The following is a 22,334-nucleotide window of genomic DNA, read 5'->3' on the forward strand; positions in this document are numbered from 1 at the left end:
GCGAGATCCAACACGCGCGCGCATAGCTTTCGAAAAGGCACACAATGCGATTTTATTTAACGTCGTGCGGCTACGTGTCACTACTATACACGTTCTCGCTGGTTCGCCGGTTCGACCCATTTTCATTTGCGGTTTTTCGCGCCGCAAGTTGTGCGCTCGAGCGGCCTTACTCTCGCTTTATAATCGTAGCAATCCCCATTCTCATTTTCTGCGAGAGAGATAGAGAGAGAGACCCCTCCTCTATATCGTGACTTCTCTTTTCAACCTGAAAAAATAGCGTTGCTAATTATCGTACGTATACTGTAAAATTTCTCTATATTGTGCGAGTGTGATTCTGATTGTTTTACGAAATGATCGTGCCGTCTCGATGTAATTTCTTCCCGCTCATTTAAAGGAAGCGGCAGTTATACTTGAAAAAAAGTCGATGTAGACAAGCAATCTGTATCCCGATACAACAACGGAAGCTTCGGAACCGAGACAGGTTTTCTAGAGGTCCTCGATTTTCGCTGAATCAAACGGTGGTTTCCGCGATCTCGCGGATGGTGTCGTTTTTCCGGCTCCGGCTCACGACATCTCGTGCTGCGCCCCCACCTCCTACATATAATGTCCCCCGTGAAATCGTGATTTCGCATTTCGTGGTGTCCTTCCGTTTGCAAATTCCACTATGGGTATGTGTAAGTCAAACTTTTAGAAGAGTAAAATTGCGCTATAGTATGGGTCATTCGAGCGCGGCAGTTTTAAGTGATGCAGATGGAATTATAACCTTTTCCATTGTAATGTTCATATTAAAACTTACGTTTATTTACGTAGATGTCACTCTCAACCTTTGCTAATAATTTTTTTTTTGAAACATCAAGTACAGATAAATATCGTATATCATTATAAAAATACATGAAAAATCTCTACCGATAGTTTGAATATTGCATAGCGATTCCACTTTATCAATTAAATAAGTCTTACTTTACTCTGTGCTTACTCTGTGTAATTAAATACTTACACAGAGGAGAAAAATAATTTACGAAAAGAATCATCACTGGAACAGTCTTTCATTCACAGATACTTAAAAAATTCAAATATCCCATATTTTTTATGTACAGATATACGAATTGTTTATCGGTGCTCAAAACCGTTACAAATGTCCTCGGAAGCATTTTCACTTTAAATGCAAAATTTGACGAGTCACGTACCATTAGAAGGTAACTATAATTCGATAATTACAATTATTACAACTCACATTCCCTTCAAAATCAATGGTTCACTCGATGAAAAATTACAATATCAAATTAAAAATAACAACATCTTGCTATACAAACCCATTAGAAAAGGATTATTCGGTTGGCATTGCAAATCCCTTCCCCCACACACATACACACAGAAGCGCGCGCGCGCATGGAGAAGACACCCAAGCAAGCGAGCGTGACTGGACATAACTCGCCGCAGCATGACGCACCACCCGCACTCGCTCGCTCGCAGAGAGCTCAAGCTCACCACACTACATTTGCCTACAACTGGCATATAAGCCAAGAGAATGTACCTGTCGCTAGAGAGAGAAAGAGAGAGAGAGAGGGAGGGAGTCTGCCCTTTCGCACGGAAGAGGTTCTCTCTCTCTCTCTCTCTCTCTCTCTCTCTGTTGGTGCATCTAGGGCCGAGAAGATGTGCCGTTAGACCGGCGCTGCCTTCCCACGCCAATTAAACATGAGTCATTAACGGCCACCACGAGCTTCTCGACCAATCGATGTTCACCCAATGTATTAGACGAACCAAAGCACCCTTCTGATCTTCTGCTCTTTTTTTTTCTTTTTTCTCGAGGATACTTGAGGGAGTATTATAATGTCTGATTGGCCTCGTTTATGCTGCGCTCCTGGAGTCGATTGATTACCGAGGGAGCCCCACTGAGTCTGTGACTTTTTTATGTGGCAGCTCAGGTAACTGGTGTGTTCGAATATCAAACGTATAGCTTTCCATGATTTTTCATCGTTTTTTTTTTCGGGCAGCTCACGCGCAATACGTAATGCGAGCAATAATTTTTTTTTTCAAATTCGAGAAACTTGTCTTTTCTAGTGCATCACAGAATTTCAGCTTCTGATATTTTTTTATTCGTTGTGGTCATTATAACCTGATTTCAATCGACGAAACAAAAATATACAGACTTATCATAAGTCTTTTAACACGTCGTGTGAAATTTCAGCTCAATTACGCGGCAATGCTTGATTTACCAAACGAATAAAAGGGGATCTATTTTTGCTGATACCAGGACTACGCTCAATTTCAAAATCCCTGCAGCGAAGAAAATCACTATAAGTATAATACTTTACGGAAGAAAAACATTTATATCCCATGCGATTTCCCACAGACACACACACATACCCGCACACGTGAGTTTAATATCATCTCAAGCGAACTACTTTTGCTTCCCTTTCTATAAGCATCCCTACGAGCAAAACGTCTTCTGAGAAGTACGATACAGGTAAGTGTAGCCGATGTATTGAGATATGTCGATATATGTGTATGTGTATAGACGAGTAGCTTAAGCGGAAAGGGTTATTAGCTACCAGGTATCTTAAGGATTTTTTCTCTCCCTCACACTGAGCTTTGGTGTATCTCTCGTGGGAATCTTATATATGTATTTTACTTTTTCTTGTTGGTAGGACTATTTAAGATTAAACTGCACCTCAGCCGAGTTTTTTTCTCTTTTTTTATCATTGGTTAATGTCGTTTTATAGATTCCGATGAGTAAATTGATTCATTAAATCTAAAGACCGACTGGAATTTAATGTATCGTTGGAAATGCATTGTTTCTTTAGTTTACACATGTTGTGGTGTAGGAGCATTATCGGAATTCGATTTTAGGAATTGGTCATACACACATGCCCATATTTCCCTCCGATGAGAATGAAAAAAGAAAATCCGACTGTAACATAGGACACTGTATCGTCATATACCTGCAGCATAGCGGTTGAAGCTCGGCAGATAGGCACACATACACATCTCGGAGAGGAACGTAATATGCGCGCGCGTCCTCGGAGCGCAAAACCAAAGTGTGCCTATGACTCGACGGGATCCCCGGGGTCACGAGTCGTCGGCGCTGAATTATAGCTCGCGATTGCTTCCGATTGTTGCGGCGAATTCCACGTTTACACGCAGGCGCAAATACTTACACAGAGGAGAAAAATAATTCCTCTTACTTGCGTATAGAGACCAGCACACCGTTTTATTATACTGAAATACTCCGCCAACGGTCGAATGGAAGATTTATTACGGCGCGTGCGTCTGTGCGTTCTTAATTCGTGATACGAATTCGAATGGCCGTTTTCTCCGCGGTAATCAATCAGAGTTCGATGTCGGAAGCTTTAAATGTGACTAATCAAGTGATAAAGGATTAACGAGCGAACGAACGAAATTCAAAAGCCCTTTACGTAAAAGCACCTAATGTGCTTTTCCTTATTCGCGAGCGTCGATCCGTACAACGTAAAAAGCTTAACCTTTACTATATCGGCTTTCGCGAGATTACGTTTCCCGCTAATACGCGATTAAGCCATTGCCAAACAGCCTCGCTATTTTTTTCCCCCGCGTGGGCGGCGCACAAGCGTCGGGCATTCCGAGCGGAGAAAAAAGAGCGGATGTCGTCGTTTAAGAGAAAGCGACGCATCTTTGATGTTTATCGCGCGCACCCGCCCCCTGTGTGTACGTGATAGCACCATGGAATTACACAATTTCATGTGGCAATCGCGTTTTGTTTCGCTTGATTATCGCCGGTAATTGCGAGCGCTCTTGATCCTCACGGATACGAACGACCCGACTTTTCGTATCATAAATTTCGTCTATTTTTTCTAGCTAATCGACGGCTGCTACTTTTTCATTTCGCATTTCCAGTTGCTTAATTGCTCTTCAATGCTATCTCTAGAGTTTCAATAATTATCTTTTTTCTAATTATTCAATTCTGTTGGCAGATTTGCAATTCACGTTCAGAGGCGGGCAAAATCATCGTGAAGCCCAAATTTTTATTTCTATTAGTATTCAACTAAAAGTCGACTTATTTTATATTTTTCGCTAGATGGAATCTTGTACATTATTATTGAAAACTCATTTATTTCGTACATTTAGTCGCAATTGAGTGTTATTTGATTTAAAGAAAGGTACTTGACTCTAGTGAGTGACTCTAGTGAAATTGAATATTTTCGCAATCAGCTTCGTTTAATACAATGGGTGGAGAAAACGTACATCCATATACCTGAGCGTGAAGCGTCATAAATGTTGTAAAATGTGAACAGTCAATTATAATAAATTTATCAATAATTACATTTTTAGATAATCCATTGCAGCAAACTAAGTTTTTTCGATAGGTTTCGGATCCAGTGAGTAGAATAACATAACTCAGATACTTTCATTCAACTTCCTAACAAGTATATTTTTCTACTGAAACCCTCTATCCTCGTTATAACCCAACCCAACCCAACCCGGCAATTGAAATTGATCTCGACAGATCACAGTCCTACTCTATGTTAAATACTTGAAGAAAAATAAAAAAATTATCAATTCTGCCGGGCCATTAATCACCGTATACAATTAACGCGCACATTGTGTTTCCAAACGCATCGATCTATCGTGGAAATCTATCGATAGCCAAGGGGATTCGACGAGGAAGGCGGTGGTTCGCGATATGGTATGTACCCGCGAGAAAAGACATAGAGATATCCTCGCGCGCGCCAACAACAATAGATTCCTCATGACGCCCACGCCTAAAAGCAGACGGCGGAGTGGGGAAACAAAAGACGAGTCTTGAAGATGCGCGCCGATTTAGAACGCGGCGGTGAGCTCGTGACGAAGGTGCGGTACACATTGATCCTCAAGCCTTTCCTTTCTCTGTACGTATATACGTGCTCCTCTTCTTTCATTCTCTCTCTCTCTCTCTCTTTTCGAGTGCTCAGACGCTCTCTTTTATAGAGTCTTTTTCGGCGGCTGGGTGGTCCTTTCTGTCTTTCTTTCTCTTTTTTCGCGCTAATGCTGACAGCCTGACACTTGACGTCTCTCTCTCTCTCTCTCTCTCTGTCTCTCTTTCTCACTTGTATAAAGTACTCCGAGTGACTTGTCAAAATGATTTATCATGCTAAAGAAGAGGCGCCCTGTTGTTTAGGTTATTATCATAACTTTCTTTAAGCGTCTCAAAAGGAGTGTCTGTACAAATGAAATGAGAGAGAAAGAGGAAAAAGACGTATAAATTATCATGCCTACAGAGTACTATGATCTTGTAATTGCAATTTGTATGAGAAATTATCCATCGCCGTGTAATCTCTCGAATGGCAACCGCCAGTTCGACTCGTTTAACGAAATTGAAAAATTTTCACTTCTGTTCTCTGTCCCTCTCTCAATTGCCGCCAAGTCAGATCAAGCAAATTTTAATTAACTCTTCACAAGTCTTAATGATGAAAAGGAATTCGAGAAAACTCAAGTGGCCACTTTTGCTGTCGCGTGACAATTGAGAGTGAAAACGACACGTGCAAGCATTACTTAATTATGACTATAAGAAAGGACATCGAGCAACAATTTGATTGATCGACATGTATGATTTCCACATGATAAAGAAAAAAAAATGGCTCGTGGGCCTCTTACGGGATAACCCATTAAATATCCGACACATAGCATCCAAGAGCAGCAGCAGCAACGCCTATGTAACGGGAACGTGAAACGTGTCCCGCAGCCTTTGTACGTTCATATATGTGTGTGCGAGCATATAGACATCTTCGGGCATATATATACATATATGTGTGTGTGTGTGTGCGTGTATATATATATATGTATTGCTCTGTGAAAATCACTAAAATGGGTTTGTATGATGGACCGCTAATGTATGAAAATCTCGTCGAGAATCGTGGCACGTGATTACACGTGCCTTCATACGATAAGCAGTATTATTCTTTTGCATGCGTTTGATTGCCGATTTCCTCGATTTTTCTATTGACTGCCTTGTTGTTTAGGTTATCGATGTGGCATACGCATTGAAATTGATGCGACATGTTTTGGCATAAATTTGTATTCTTATGAATATACATTCATGAGGTATAATTGAATAAGCTATGATTGGTTAATAACTCTGACGCGTGCCTTGACTTCGTTAATTCTGTGATAAGATAAAGAAGAAAAAAAGGTTTTCATCTGAAAATATTATATAGGTAGCAAAAATAACTAGAATTTCATTTTATTCCATAGAATCCAATAGCAACATGTCTAAGTGCAAGAAAACAGTTATTTTGTATTTATGATTTTTCGTAAAATGTTAGCTAGTGTATTTATAACACATATGGCAACTGATTTACTAAAAAAATATAGACAGAAAAATATTTCATTTTAATATCAAAATCGAGTTCAAAATCATAAAATCAAACACAATTCATCATTTTAAAATGAAAAATACACAGGGAGGTCCTCGAAAAGCGCACTGAAAATCAAAATTCCAGAGTATGCATGTATCCGCAGAGAGAGCTTTTATATATACGAGCAAGCAGTATACCTATAAAACCGCGTGGCCGTAAGCGCGGAGGTGCGATACAACGTCCCCTTTAAATCATCGTAAGGTGTGTTGTAAAGCCATAGCTCGTCGGCATAAAGGCGTTACGCACTTTGAAAATAAAAGAAAAAAAACAAGTATTTTTCGCTCTCATATACGTGTACATACACCCATATACATGCACACACGCACGTACACATACAGATATTGCTTATAGTGAAACACAGACCATATGTGATGTGCGGATATGTGGCTCGCGCGCTGATTCACACGAGAGAGATGCCCCATGGCGATGGCGACGACGACGATGTCGGTTGTACATCGACTTTTTTTCTTCTTTTGGTTACATGCACAACGCTTGGACTTTTAGCATTGGTCTTTGGGTGAAATGTGAATCTATTGTTTGTATTTGGCATATGAGATTGTAAGAAACTTACTTTTTAATTAAAAATTGAATTTCGATTTTAAGTAACGTCAGTTTAATTTTTATGAGCATACGTGACTTCCGTCGCAAATATAATCGACTGATTCAATCAAACGTCATGATATTTAATAAATTGTATCTACGAGAAGATGCAAAAACTAATTAGTACCAATGCCAACAACAAAAAAGTTGGCATTTAAGCAAATAGAAATAATGAAAAGCAATGAGCATCAATCTTCACAACCAAATAATACAGTCACATAAAACTCACACGTACAAACATACCAGATATAGACAATTTCCCAATAGGCCGCGCTCGCGCCAAGTACAATTTACCTACGGCAAGTCTTGAACAGTGTTCGTCCATCAATCATCCATCGTTAATAATTTCGTCAAAGCCACCGCCGACTTTTGAAACTTGGCGGCTTTTGTGTCGCGTGTGTACGCATACATAATTGACACATTAGCATCTGCCGCAAGGGGCATCGTAAAGAGCACGCAGCCGCCGCCGCTAAGAAGGCTCATTTGAATAATCACTCCGAATGAGAAAAGGATTGATTAAACAAAGGCCCGATTGTTTTCTACGACGCCACCTGCGCGCGCGGGCAGAGACATCAGACGAAACCGCAAGCTCGCGCGTTCGCCTTTGACAATGCGCGCGCAAGCAAGTCGGAGTTTCAATTATTAGCGACTTATCCGAGTGATTGCCGGGACGTAGGTATTTTATGCGATCAGATGTCATTAGGTTGTTTTGTTTGCTTGTATTATTATGAGACTAAATTTTTCATCGTTATTTCGTTATAACTCTCCGCAATCTCCGTTATTCCCTCGTCTTTAATCAATTTTTTCACATTTATCTGGACATTGGCTCATCGCCAGATAATAAAACTCGCAAATTTATCCAAAACCCCACGATGCTGTTTAATTAACCGCAAAGACAAATGAGTCGGCGAATAAAGGTTCTCAGACTTTTAATATTTCTGGCATCTTGTGTCTCTTTTTCGACTTCCACGAATTGCTATTTAGACGGCGGTACTGTATAAGGAGAATTGACGTTAAAAAAAAAAAAAAAAGAATTAGACAGAGAAAAAAAGAAGGCTTGGACTTTACGTAAGTGTACGCAGGCCGTTTGGCAGAACACGCCAGGATAATAAGGTGAAAGGATGTATATACGTAGAGGTACATACGCAGACGAGGCGGTGAGATAGAAGAAAGCGCGTGCTTCGAATTTGATTATAAAGTCAGCTACACAGTCGGTGTGGGTCGTAGTTGCGCAGGGTTAGCTGGTTAGCGCGGGGTTGTTGACTCCAGCGAAAAGCGCAGTTTGCTTTACTTTTATACGCTTTACGACCGACAGGCGTAATTTACGCATGCGTGACTGATAAATCTATAAAACTAATCAATAGCGCATCTTGTCGTTACTCAGGCTGCCGTTTATGCTTGTCAATAAAGTGCAATCAACAGCTTCACCACTGCAAGCTGCAATCCGTGCTAAAGCAAAAAATAATAGGAAAAGATTTACAAACGACATTGACTTCCTTCGCGTTAAACTCGGTACTTTTTCCGTACAGTTGCTGAAATCCTACGAGCAAGGTGGAATATGGTCATGAGGAAGCGCAAAATATGCCGAGTCAGACAGCAACATCTGCCACAGTCTTCGTTTTCTTATATCTTATTGCTTTTTGCATTTGCTCTTGGGATACTTTTTTGCTTTCTATACGCGTTGATGGTCATGTTGTCGAGTGCAAAACGCCAACTGTTCGGTCAGTTCAGGATTAATTCGTGGAAAAGCAATTTCTTTTTTGATTACACTTAGTTCTTTGTCGAGTATTTTTCAAATCGAAAATTGCTAAATTTTTCAACACTTTTTGAAGCGCTTTCTAAATGAATAAGCAAAAAAGTTTAATTTATTCATTAAAATTTATTGATTTGAGCAAAATATAATACAGACAGTGACTTTCATTCTATGGTGATAAAATCCTTCACGTTCTATTTGCTTGTATTAAAAAGCGACAGCATATGCAAAAATAAACAATCATCAATTTGAATTTTCACGAAAATCGTATATGTAATTACATATTTTTTTATTTTTCTCTCATTTACATGTCTACATTACATCAATTTACATATATACAGTATAATATTAGATTATTATTTACGACTTTTATTTTTTTATTATCCATGGGCTTACTTTACCCAAGTTGGTAACGTATTTGAATGGTGTTCTTTCTCATTGGTATCCTAAGCATGATTGCACTCTATGGCTTGAGAAAGATTAGCTGTTAGAATTTCCAATTTGGTATTACACATTGATTAAGCCATTTCCAGACTCACTTTGATTCTCCAATTCATACGGCAACTTGTAAATGAAAATTTTTACAAGTCAATCAATCTTTTCATTAAATTAATCTAAAAAATTACTTATTCTACTTTTCTGTCCTTCACAACAAAAATGATGCGTTGACATATAAACTATTAAGGAGGCATTAATAAATAATCCAAAATATTACCAATAATATTAGCTATTCCTAAATATTTTAAAGATCTTACAAATTGACTTGCAGCAGTAATCTTCTATTGAAATCATTTATTAAAAAAATATTTCGTAAATTAATTCGAACAGCGCTTATAGAACATGTGTAGTCGATGGTTCAATAGGCTATATGTAAATTGTACTTACCACTAGCAAAACGAGGAATAATTTGGTTTAGTTCAGAAATTTTCTTATATACCAGTCTTGAAACTTTGAAGATACATTCATAGCACGTTAAAACTGATAAGCCACAAAAGAATAGAAGTTAATTTAATATTGCGTGTTCAACAGTAGATGTCTTACACTGTATTGAATTTTCTACCAATGATGTATTTTATGACTATTTTTTACGCTTCTATTTGTTGTTTTCGTCCGAGACAAAGATTTTTTCTCAAAAGAGTTAAATAGCTTCCTTTTCAAAGAAGAAATACATCTTGACAAAGACATAGTAGTCAAAAGGTATTGTTTAGAACGTACAAGATAAATCCATTTTGTTACAGCCATAAAATTGATAATCTTTTGAGAGATTCTAATTAGAATATAATGGTAACCGATTTATTTAGAAGCAATTGTACTTTTGCAAAAAAAAGCCTAAATGATAACAATTTTTTGATAATAAACACGCAAAGACAAAAGTATGTTTTTACAGCATAGCATTTTTTTTTTAAATAAAAAAAAAAACGAAATGAAAACTGTTATATTCAGCCTTTGTTATATTTACGCGCGACTCGTTTCTGATATAGTTTTCTGGAGTCATTTCTCAAATGGGTTCTCCGCAGCCTGGTGCTGCATGAGGGAGTCTCTCTCTCTCTCTCTGGTCGTAATTTGGAGTCAATCTCTCTGCGAAAATGACATGAAAATTGCGTCGGCGCTCGCGGCGCAGTCCGTCGTCGATCGCGCTAATTCCACTTCTTCGCTTTTGCCCTTGCTCGCGAGGCCTATTCTACTCTTATATATACGTGTTTGCAAAATTACAATTGATTTATTTCCTCGTAATTCACGTTCAAATCTCACTTAAATATGTTATTTATTGCTTTAAAGAAGTGAAAAACGAAGAAAACATTTTAATTATGCATCTCCTCCTTCAGCAATTAAGAAAAATGCTTAGCATATCAAACACATAAATTTCAATTTGTACTCCCATCGTAAAATCAATTTTTACGCTTTTAACGATATTCACATTCGATTATACCACGTACCTCGTGAAATAAAAAATTGAAAATCTGAAATCATAACTTTTGAAAGTGGCGCGCAGATTACGCAAACATTTTGTAATCCCCCTCGAAGGGGAAAATGCCATTATTTATTGCGCAACGCTAAAACACATGTACGTGTAAGCTCCCTGTGTTGATTTTTAGAGCTAGTAGCATTATAATTAATAAAACAAAGAGTTAAATACAACCAACACGTGATCTTTAACAAACTCGAGGTTTTACGACAGACGACTCTTAAAACGTATTATAGCTGTGAAAAAGAAAATAAAAACAAGAAAAAAACAACGAAGCCCTTTTTGGGACCGTTTCAATTTAGCGAATCGTAGGCTTACGTTATACATTTAATCGCCGCCGTAAAGCGCACGCACAAATTGAAATCCCGCGCGCAGACCGATAAAGCCTTTGCACTGCGCTTGAGTAAGCATAAGAAATATATAGTATACTTTCTCTAGGATTTTATAACGACTCGCCCGCGTTTAAGAAAAAAAGCTCTGCATAGCGCTTTGTTTGCTACCTCTTCCTTGCGTAGACTGATTTATGTTTGCTCGAGAGAGTGGCAACAAGTGTTACTCCGACTTGTTTCAGTGGAAAGTGCTGTTATTCCCAGACCATTCGGACGATTGGAAATATTGGAAATGGGCGATAAAATTTCGAATATGCAAACAGATTTGCACTTGTTTTAATGTAATATCCATTTGCAATGTGGTAAAAGGAGATAACTTGCATGAAAAACAAATTTTCAAATTAAATAAATATTTCAAAAACGAAAATATGCTATATTTAGAACAATTTAAGTGTATTGCTAATTATTCAGCTCTACAACTTTTTAAGTTCATTAACAAATGATTAAAGTAGGATAGTTTTGAATAGGATCAGGTTGAGTGAAATAAATATAAGTAAATTGACTTCCTTATAACTTAATCAGTTTTATTAGTTTACAAAACATAGCATTTAATGTGACTGTTTACTTTAAATTATTTTTATCTTAATTTTTATATTTACAAAGCCAAAGTTTAAAACATATTATAAAAGCATTTCCATTGTAATCGCTACTTTTTCTATATAAAACAGGCTTCGTCATAGTGTCATATAAAAATATTCTTCATAGACCTCCCCTCAATGCAAGTACTAAATGCAATACGGAACCACCTTGTACCTTATAATCTTGAGCAGTCTTTTCATCATTCCTGAATACAAATTGTTTGATCAGTTTCATATATTAAACACTTATTATGATTATCAATATCTTACATTTGTTTTCCGGAAAATATCAACCTTTGTTGCTGTGGTGGAATGCCTTCCTTCTCTTCAACTCGCTCCTTGATTCTCTCAACTTTATCTGTGGGCTCTATATCGATTTCAATCTAGATAAATAAACATGCAAAGAATAATTTAGATTATGATTATAAAACTTAGTTTACAGAGCAACGAAAACTGGACATTTTAATTATGTATTCAATGATAATGACAATTCACAGGCTATACACTTCATGGCAATGAACAAGGTAAAAAGTTACTCTAAATGTATTGAATCATACTCAAGTTCTATTGCTTGATGTTACGTACAAGTACACTATTCAAATACTGATAAATATCTAACAACAGAGAATATTTGATAGAAAAGAATTGGTGAAATTTCAAATGTTTATTAAAATATTTTTATGATTATTTTTCAACAATTGATTACTATTGAATAATAATCTCAGATTGTTCCCCTAAATTCACAAATAAATTTGTAATATGTCATGATGCAACTATTCAAGCTATTGTGAAAGCTAATGTGAAATAAACAATATGAACAACAGTTACATGAATTATCTAAGTAAATAAAGAATTAAAATTTGAACTAATGTCAAAAATTAGTTGAAACATCTTTCTGCCAATAGTTTGCATGACAACACCTATGAATACTCAATAATGTCAGTGTAATTTGAAGTATTGAAATCATGAAATCGTTTGGCCTTAACATTGATAACTCGTGATTATTTTAGCAACAAAAACCATTACTAAATAACGCTCTTGAAGTTGAAAACAATAAAAACAATGCTAATAGCCGGCTTGTTAGTCTACTAGGTTAGAATTTCCAAGTACTCACCTCTTTTCCCGTCAAGGTCTGAAAAGTAAAAAAAAAGTACATAACAGTAAACAATCGTACTTATATTATATTGTATGAGCTTCCTAGTAAACAAGTTACCTTCACTTTGATCAACATTTTTACAGTTTATTGCGCTTAGCAAACAATTTCGCCAAAGATCAAGACCGAATGAACGGTTTCACAAACGGACGACACCGACTGTAGGCGGGTTCTTCATGGCAGACTCGGCGCAGTCGCGTAGTTGGCGCACTGTCATGTTTCGCGTTTCGCTCGTTCCAAGATAGAGGGAACGCTGGCACTATGAATCGACCGGTGCGCGCTCGAGTTTGTCCGCGGAGCTTGGCAAATATAAAATATACTAATTTGATAAAAACATTAGTTTTTTCACGTGACTTGATTATATATTTAAAAAAATTAGAAATAATAAATTTTAATGCTCTTTGTGATTGAAGATAATAACAGACGAATAAAAATAGTTTTCATTAACGTGGCTAGGAGTTAAAAACAACTTTGATTATCGATAAAATGATTTCCATTGGATGGAATCGTTGGTATTTATTGATATTGGATTTTAGATCTTGATATTATTCTCGAATTTTAATTACGATTATGTTCAAAAGTAAACAAAAAATTAGCTATTTCAATGACAGATGTAGGAAGCATCTATTACCTTGTAATATAATTTTTCAATAAACTTGACTGTTTACGATAATCTTAATATTCGTCAGTAAATAAAAATGATGCAAAGAGATATTAAATAATTTGTACATTAGATTTGTAAGTCGGAAACGGTATTTTTTCCTTTTATTTTATCCAAAACATTATTTGACTATTTCATATATTCAAGTAACTTGATAAAATTCAAATTGTCTTTATACAAAACATAGCTCGGGTCAACCAATACTTCCCTTTTGCTATCTGCAATATCATTCGTCTGATTGTAATGTAACTTAGTCACAGTCAAGAATTTCCAGCTGTCATCACATTGCTATTGCTATGCAAGTAAGATACATAGCATCATAGACGATAGTGTTTCAGACAAAGAAAAAGGAAAAGTGGCGTTATCAGAAGCGCGTGGCGGCCGATTAATCAAACGCGGGAACGCGCGCGCGGCACTGCCTTTAAACACCATCGCCTGATTAAAGTGACTCGAGTGATTCCGCGCTAATCAGCGGTAATTACTTGGTCAAGTCTCTCTCTCTCTCTCTCCCTCTTTTTCTCTGCTCTTGTGCGCACACACGATGTCTTATAAAGTGAGTGCACTCGATCGCCCGACGCGATTTGATTGACATGCTTTCTCTCTCCTAGCTGCGTGCGAATTCTGATTGCCATCGACGACTCTCACGTGGATGAGCACGTCCGAGTGCATCTTGATATATGCACCGGATGCGAGTGGTTATGTGGACTCTCTTTTCGTTTACTCTGCTTTTAACTCGAGTGCATTTTTTAGCTACTACTTTTGCTATTTTAAACTGTTTCTTTATCACTGTCGTAGAACAACTCTTTCAATCGTAGGCGCATATTTTTGTCGTTCGTCACTCCTTGAAGTTGGAAAGATACGTTGAGTTAATTAGTCTCGTTTGTACTTTGCATGACAGAGCGATCAACCATGATTATTTCGAAAAATTAATCATGTTGTTTGTTCCATGAACAAATTTTGGTACTTGTGTGGAATGTCGATGAAAAATGAACAACGTAGTCCACATACTAGCCATTTATAGAACATTGCAAAAATAAGTTGCTTAAAGCTCATCCACGTGTTTGAGAACGGGCAAAAGTATAAAAATCGGCGGAAAAGAATCGTACTCATGATTTCGCGATTACACTAAACTAGAAGTGCGGCAACACAATTTACCCTGCCATTTGCCGCGGCAGTAAAGTCGCAATCACAAAGTAATTACCTAATAGAAGCTCATCAGCGGCGGAGCTTATCTTACCTCAGCCGCACAGTCAAAAAAAAAAAGAAAAAATGAAGTAGTGTCGTGTCCCCTCTGCGCAACGCCCATCAAGATCAGCCCCTCTTGATATACGGGCGACAAGTGTGAACTGCTGCTGCCACTGCCGTGGTAGGTCGATCGTTAGCCGGTCATCGGGGTCATCGGGTCATTGCCACGCGCTCGAGATCGGATCGTTTTACTCTCTCGATTAAAAAGGGCGGCAAGTGTCTATAGGGACGGAAGCTGTCCGATTGAACCCGGGCGGAAGGAGCGTTCGTGTCCGCAATTGATATCTTTCGGGATTGAGACGGATGACTCCACAGATATGTTCGGATTATTTTCAATTTTTTAATCTGCCAGTCGTTTATCGGACTTATTATTTTTTATTTAATCCGGGTCACGGTTTCGGCTCATTTCCCCGCGAGGCAATTCGTCAGACGGCATATCGGTGCGGAATGCTAATTAAATTGTTACCAGCTTACAACTGAATGGTGAAACCTTCGATCGAATTTATTTGTCATCGCGTCCAAGTGGCGCAATATTCTCGCGGCTCATTTGCCTGTAAAGGAACGGAAGATTTTTCGCAAAAAGAAGGCAAAGCAGAGCGATACGAAAGAGCAAGAGCCGATAGCCAGTCGATTCTCAAGCAAAAGAGAAACACAGAAGAAGAAGGGAGCGAGGGAAAATTACTCCGTGCGATGCGCCTCTTGTTCGGGGTAATGAACAGTTCTGCAACGCTCTAATTGTACGGATTGCGGTTGTAAGAGAAAGAGGAGGAGGCGGCGGACGAAGGCTGAAAAAAAAAGGAAGAGGAACGCGAAAAACGTGAGGTTCCGGGATTCGCCTGTTGTTTCCAAGCATTCGACTTCCGTCGATTTTCTTTTGCTTGCTCCCATTCGCGTGCTTCTAATCCCTACTCTCTTGCCTCACATGTGCGTTTCCAATTTTCCCTCAATGTAGTGATGTTTCGATCACTAATATTTGTTTGTCTCCTCAGTTTTCTCAGATTATAGCGATCGATCATAAATATGACACCTTTCAAATCATTTTTGTTGTTGAAACCTTCAGTAAGAGTCTCTGAAGAATTATAAGCGTTACGAATAATTGCGCTCGTGTGTTCCCTTCATTAGAGGTGCACAAAATGAAATTAAAGTTGCGGGCGTTTTGCTCATTGCAAAGTTCATTTTGACACCTCTTTTGCCGGCAGCGTTTTGCGCAAGAATAATGATAACGATGAAGACCATTTTGTGGGTCAGCTTTCACAGCAAACAACAATAGAATGTAATTTGTTCGATATTATAATTTATCAGCTAGAGTCACTCACAATGCTCTTATTACGATTGTAACAAACGTTTTGCTTATACCCGTTGTCTGTGCATTTTAAAGAGAAAATAAAGTCGAAGCGCGTTTACAAGAAAAAAAAAACGCAACTCTGAGCATTTCATTCGGATGATCGAGTTTCTCAAATTTATTTGATTAGTGTACGTTAACGACTTTTATAAAATATCTCGTGGCTTCGAAAGATAAAATAAACGAGGATACGGCAGGAACGAATGAAAGTAACAAAAAAACAAGAAGTTGAGACGGGAGGAGGCTAACTTGTTAATCCTACGGCGCGTTCATTAGCGTGCGCCGCGTGCAAGTCGCATTATAACGAAAAGAAAATAAAGTAAAAGTTGCGCGCCGCTAATTCGAGATTGAGTTAACGAATGATTTTCGGGCTTCGCCCGTAGGCGACAGTTCATGGAAGTGCCGTCTACGTTGTTGTGTTTTGACAGATGATGAAGGATCGAGGTGTATTAATCGATTTGCTTTGCGTCTATCCAAACGACGATATGTATATATAGCTTTGATTATTGTCCGCGTAGGTAAACCTATGAAGTATGTAATGATCATGTACGTTGAGAATGAATGGAATTCGTAATTTAGATATTTTATCTTCTATAAATTAAATCATGAGTAAAAATACTTTCCATCAGTCAATTCTTCCAATAATAATTTTTATGTGAATCGATTGTATTTAACAGCATAATTATTTCGTCATCGCCTTTTAATCATTTTTCATGCAATATATTGTTGTTTTTCAAAACGATATTTCATATTCAATTATTTTTATGTTTCAGGTGAGTTTCGCAAAATCAGCCTGTTTCTCAAGAAAATTGTCGTAAGTCGAAGAATAATCAAGCGAAAAGAAAATAGTTCAACTTTCAAACGAATCTTTTCTAAGAGAATAAAAGCAAAAAGAAAAAAAAAAACTATTAATATGCTATGATTTTCAAAATGATGACCAACAGATTAAGAGTAAAGTCATATTGTACCGGCGCGTAAAATACTATCATCAAAAGAGTTGTTAAAACGCCACTAGGTTTTTCTCCTTTTGTATACATGCTTACGCATGCAGAGTGCTTTAAACGAGGCTTTATATGGGTGAAGGTTGCACACGCGCCGAGATTTCTGAGCCGCCCAGTTGCGTAGACACCGAAAAAAACTGCTATTCTTCTACATAGACGTAGGTATTATAACGCTCGGCTGTCATTTGAATTCGTTATGGAGGATGGCATTGTCATGATGATAGCTTTTTTTCTAGTCGGTGATCTTCAACGAGAAAAGAAAGGCGATGATATATCTGCTTTTTTGTTTTAAATTGAATTTGATTTAATAAAGTAAATCGTAATTTGTTTCAATGTAATTTCAATCATGATCCCATAAAATATTCAAGTATACGCGATTACCAAAAAAAGGTATTTCTCGATTACCTAAAATGAACAAATTGGCAACTGAACCGAATGATAACGTCTGATTTTTACGACTATCTTCAAAATTACGAGCACCCTCGTGTCGCAAAAATTGAGCTTGATTGCGTTATTTCAACGGCGGCGTCAGTGCTGATTAGGAGTCTTTTCTTTCACAAGGAGCACCCTGCTGGGAGAGTCCCGATGTAATCGCTACCGCGCGCGCCTCCTCGTTCTCTCGCTGCACGCAGAAAAGGTCCATGGAATACCGGACGAGAATTGTAGTGTGCGTGAATTGTTTTGACGTGTAATTATTGAAAACGTGATAATGGAAGTCGCCTCGTCGTTTCTGATATTGCGTACACAAACTTTGCAAGTTACACTGTAATCGCACACTGTGTGGCTTTTCTTTTCGTAGGTATAAGTGTGACAGTTGTATTGTATGCTGGTAATTAGCACATGGACTCCATGCGAATTTGACGTATTGGAGTGATTCCAAATGTTATTTGATTTGCTGCGGATTGTCTGTAGTGAAGGGGAAATTTAACTGCAATTATCATCAGGAAAGCAATTCTTTTTTGAAACACCGAATTCAATTAAATACTCATTAACAACACGAGAGGTGTGAGTACCTACTTTACCCTCATTACAAAAGTTTATGCTCCTATCATTTGAACTATTATGCAATTAGTGAGAACGACGATTGAACATTTCGTTTTACTTCTTAGTAAATCACTATAAGTGTTTGATAATCTGATTAATTATCACAAAATAAATAGCACAAAAGGGATAGAAAATAGTGTAAGAATACATGAAACTCATATAAGAGAATCAATGTAAAAGTTGAGCTGGAAAAATTAATGTGAAAAATAAGAGCAAGCAAAAGAATCCGAGAAAATCGGCTCGCCTCTCGGAGAGTGCGCAATATACACATCCTTTCGCGCTCTCCGTCCGTGCACGTGACGGTTCGAGCCATGGAAAACGGAGGCAAGGCCGCTTTGATAATTAGGCTGCGCCGTGCAGCAGCCGGCATCCCATCATGATGCAGACGAGAGCGAGAGAGAGTGTATGTATGCAAGATACATCTCGTCGGCGTCGGCTGTTCTCCCTGGGCGAGCTAATAATTGATTAAGCCGCGAGAGACTCTCCCTTGCAGAATGATAATGATATTACGTGTGCAGCAGCAGCAGCAGCAGCAGCAGCAGCAGCAGCAGTGGCGACGGCGGCGGCCGCGCCGGTAGGGAGTCCGCCTCGACGGAAGCGCGCGCGCAGCTTCTTCTGTCATTGCCTCTCGCGGGCGTCCTTTTTGCGCTTAATCTCGTTCGTGAGCTGCCCCGTCGCGGCGCGGCGGCGTCGCGATGATTAGCCGGAGAGATTGCGCCCATCGAGATACAGACCTCGCCGCTCTGCCCCGGCAATTGCCAGCGCCGGCGATGAGGCGCGCGTTCGCGGCCAGCAAATTCGACGCCTGGCAAAGCGGCGGACAAAGCGCGCGCGGCGCGAACGGTCGTTATGGGTCGGCGCGCGCGCAGGCCGCGGTTTAACGAGCGACGCCAGGGCGTACGCGCTCGCGCGCCACGACTTCCTTATACGATCGCCGCGCGATCGCTCCGCACTTTTGCATTGCATCATTACAGCTGCCATCGCCGCTGCTACTGCTGCGCCCGGAGCAAAGATGAATGCGCGAAAAAGACTTTACTTTTCTTTTCTTTTCTTCTTGCTTATCTCGTTAAACTCTCCCTCTGCTCTGTTTTACTATCCTTCCTTCTTATTTCCGTTGCTGCAAAGAGAGAGAGAGAGAGAGAGAGAGAGAGCATGTGCGTGACGTTTGAATGTCGCGCGCGCGAGCAAAGTGTACTCATTGTTTTGCCGTTGCCTCGTGTACCTGCTGTCGCGCGAGGCTATGTTATATACTGCCTGAGCGGCGAGCACTCATTTGTAAAGCCTCGATTGAACGCTGCGAGTATCTTTCATGTTTTTTCTTTTTTACTTTTGCTTTTGAGTAGAGCGGCGAAACATGTTTCGTAAAGATTGATTGGACTACTGGACGGATTCCCGCGTGTATCTTTTCCGTTTTGTTATTTTAGAAGAGAGTAGTTTCGATGGTTAAAAGTTATTTGACTGTGAATATTTGCTCTTTTTCAAATGTTCATTAAAGACAAAAGCATTTTTAAATGTACACCAACATCGATCCTAACAAATAAATATAAATAATTCGAACGGATAATAACGATGTGCGAAAAAAGTACACGTGGAAAAGAAAATGATTATTACATTTCAAGAACTGCAGACCATCTACTGCCATATTGTATAAACTGCAGAGATGTACGTACAATGATATTTTCTATCAGGTTCACCCTTTTTCGACCGTTGCTGTAAAATTTACAAAAATAAACTGAGAATACTACTACATTCGTAGTACACTGTGCATGCATTTCGTTTGTACTGTAATTTTCTCAAAAAGAACATTTGAAGTGTGTATCATCCTTAATATACTGAGGATTAAAATCTGCAACAACTGATATAAATATTTTGAAAGAATGACAGCTCAATTACGAAAACGCATGAGAGACTCTTAACAATAAGTGATACGCAAATGTATTATTTTTTAACACGAATATAAATAAATATTTGGACTGGATATCTTTTATGTCGTTGTACTTTATTAATGTCAAATTAAGTTACTGGATTCATAGTTTAGGAGATATATCCATATAAACCAACTACTTTTTTTTAATAGCCGTTTAAAGTTCACCAAATATATTAACAGCGTCAAAATTATTCCAACGTCCAGTTATGAATTCCACGCAGAACTTTGAGAAATGGCAAGTCATCATCGGAGATAAAAATACACATGAAAAAAGTAACATTAACGTACGACTGCAATAAAAAGAAAAGGACAATAAGACGCGCTGCGCCATCGGTCTCTCGCCGCGCGCAACCACATCGACGTCGTCCAGTGCGTAAGCGCGCGCGATCGCATCTCTCGTTCGCAACTGTACGGTAGTCGCAGCTCGGAGCGTAATTAGATCGAAACTGAACGTGTTAATGGAGTCGTTATGCGACTCGCCGTTCTCCAGCTGCTGTCGCTGCCACGTTAGGATTTTGAGGATGGAGCAATATAAACGATCGTAATAATTGCGGATTCTTGATGTATGACACACTCTCTTGAGCATGCTAATGTCATTGCCTCGGAACGAGGAAGTGTCCTGCTAGTGAAAAAGTGCATCGCATTTTTAATTTAATTGGAGGTATCGGCTGTTGTCGCACCGATTTGTATACCTATGGGTATCCCCCCCTCCTTTTTTTTGCTTCTGCGAAGGAATTCCAAATTAACACACTGCAAAAGCAAGCGGTACGATCTTTGATGTCGTCCTAAGCCTCGTGATCCAGTTAATTTTTAAGACACATTGCTATCGAGAAAACGAAGAGAAAAAAAATAATAAAGAAAACGATTCATTTTGACTTCGAGCAACCGTTGGGGTAATCGGTCTATCGGTCTCACAGCAGAGGACCTGTACGTCAGCTTGCATCTTCGGCGGGTATCACAAAGGATCGACGAGATTAACAAACGAAGCAGACGCTCGCCGGATGATTGGCCGATGATTATTCGGACGTACGTCTTCGTCGTCTCAAAATTGCTCACGCTTGTTTGAATTGTGGGTATAGCAACTGTAGATCGCGCGTCGAAAAACCATCGAGACGTTCTGACGCACGAGATCAGTTGAGAACGCTCACTTCGTTAATTTAATGCACAATGCGACGGGCTATATGGATGAGAAGTGTATCTAGTGAAGGGTGATGAAAGATTATAATAGACGACCGTTCGTATTATCCAACGGGATTGCAAAATTTGAATCCCCACGCTATCTCTCGATGAATATTTAAAGCCTAATTATGTAAGCCAAGTATGTATTCGTCATCGGCGCAGTTCAAATCCGCGCGAAAAAGAAACAATCTCATTATCAGCGATGAAATGCTAATCTGATTATCAAAAAGCAGTCATAACAAACAGCTCGTAAAATTTCTCACGCTCTCTCTCTCTCTGTCTCTCTCTCTCTCTCTCTATATATATATATATATATATCTCGTCCGTGTCCGAGGCTCGCCGCGTCGGCATGAATGCCCAATCAAATGTATAAATTAACTTTTCCGTAGCGCGAGGCATTACTCATCGAGCTCGCTGGTGTGCGAGAGCCCGCGTAATTTTGAAAAGCCGATGGATTTCCAATCGAAGGCCCGCATACATGCCACGAGCTGCGAGTGATTTATCGATGTACGTCCAAGGGTGAACCGCTAAAATATATTATAATTCATTGGTTGTATATACGTCGGTAGACTGAGATACAACAGGTGCTTGTTGCGATTGGCATTGACGTAACAGTTTTCTGTTTATATCGAGTGTAATGTCACGGCGTATTGAAGGGTTTAATTTGCGAGCAAATTTTTGTTTCGGAGGGCGTCACTGTTTACTGTAACTTTCCAACTACTCAGTGCCTAACTTTAGGCTCACTAGCAAAGTAATGGCATAGAATTGCCTATAGCCCATTATGATATTCTGAAACTACAGTAATAACGTTCTTTGATTTATTTAATGCGTTCACCATACGTTAGATGTATGGGCAGTGTACCTGTACTGAAAACAAATTAATTATTCTTTATAGTAAACTTTTAGGGGACAATCTGATAAATTGAACCTTTCTCAAAGTTATCAATAGATTTTGATAATGAATTCGAAAGATACTGTTATAACCAATGTTTTCGTAAAAATAAAACAAAAGTTGAATCAGCTTATTGTATAATAGTAAACCTAATTCAATAATTATTCTAATATGAAATCTCTCTGCTGGTATCAAACAAAAGTATAATTTTAAGATAATATTCGACTATTTTA

General features: G+C 38.7%; 2 protein-coding genes across 2 annotated transcripts in view; one reads left to right on the top strand and one right to left on the bottom strand.

Moving 5' to 3' along the window:
* The window catches only part of LOC131668432 (Krueppel-like factor 7), a 298,845-nt gene that overhangs the window by 113,924 nt on the left and 162,587 nt on the right, over positions 1 to 22,334 (top strand). The window lies entirely within an intron of this gene.
* Positions 11,588 to 13,009, bottom strand: LOC131668434 (NEDD8). Its single transcript, XM_058942605.1, has 4 exons — positions 12,871 to 13,009; positions 12,772 to 12,789; positions 11,928 to 12,040; positions 11,588 to 11,863 (listed from the first exon to the last, which is right to left on the bottom strand). Exons 1-4 carry the CDS (start codon positions 12,886 to 12,888, stop codon positions 11,779 to 11,781), a joined length of 234 nt encoding a protein of 77 aa, XP_058798588.1. The 5' UTR covers positions 12,889 to 13,009; the 3' UTR covers positions 11,588 to 11,778.

Source organism: Phymastichus coffea, unplaced genomic scaffold, assembly GCF_024137745.1.
Source record: "Phymastichus coffea isolate CEN01 unplaced genomic scaffold, Cenicafe_Pcof_1.1 PCOF00077, whole genome shotgun sequence".
In the NCBI taxonomy this organism is placed as follows: Eukaryota; Metazoa; Arthropoda; class Insecta; order Hymenoptera; family Eulophidae; genus Phymastichus; species Phymastichus coffea.

Excerpts from the sequence above, each read along its gene's own strand:
- LOC131668434 (XM_058942605.1), bottom strand. Across the intron at positions 11,864-11,927 it reads ATATTTTCCGGAAAACAAAT|GAATGATGAAAAGACTGCTC; the intron begins GTAAGATATTGA and ends ATTTGTATTCAG.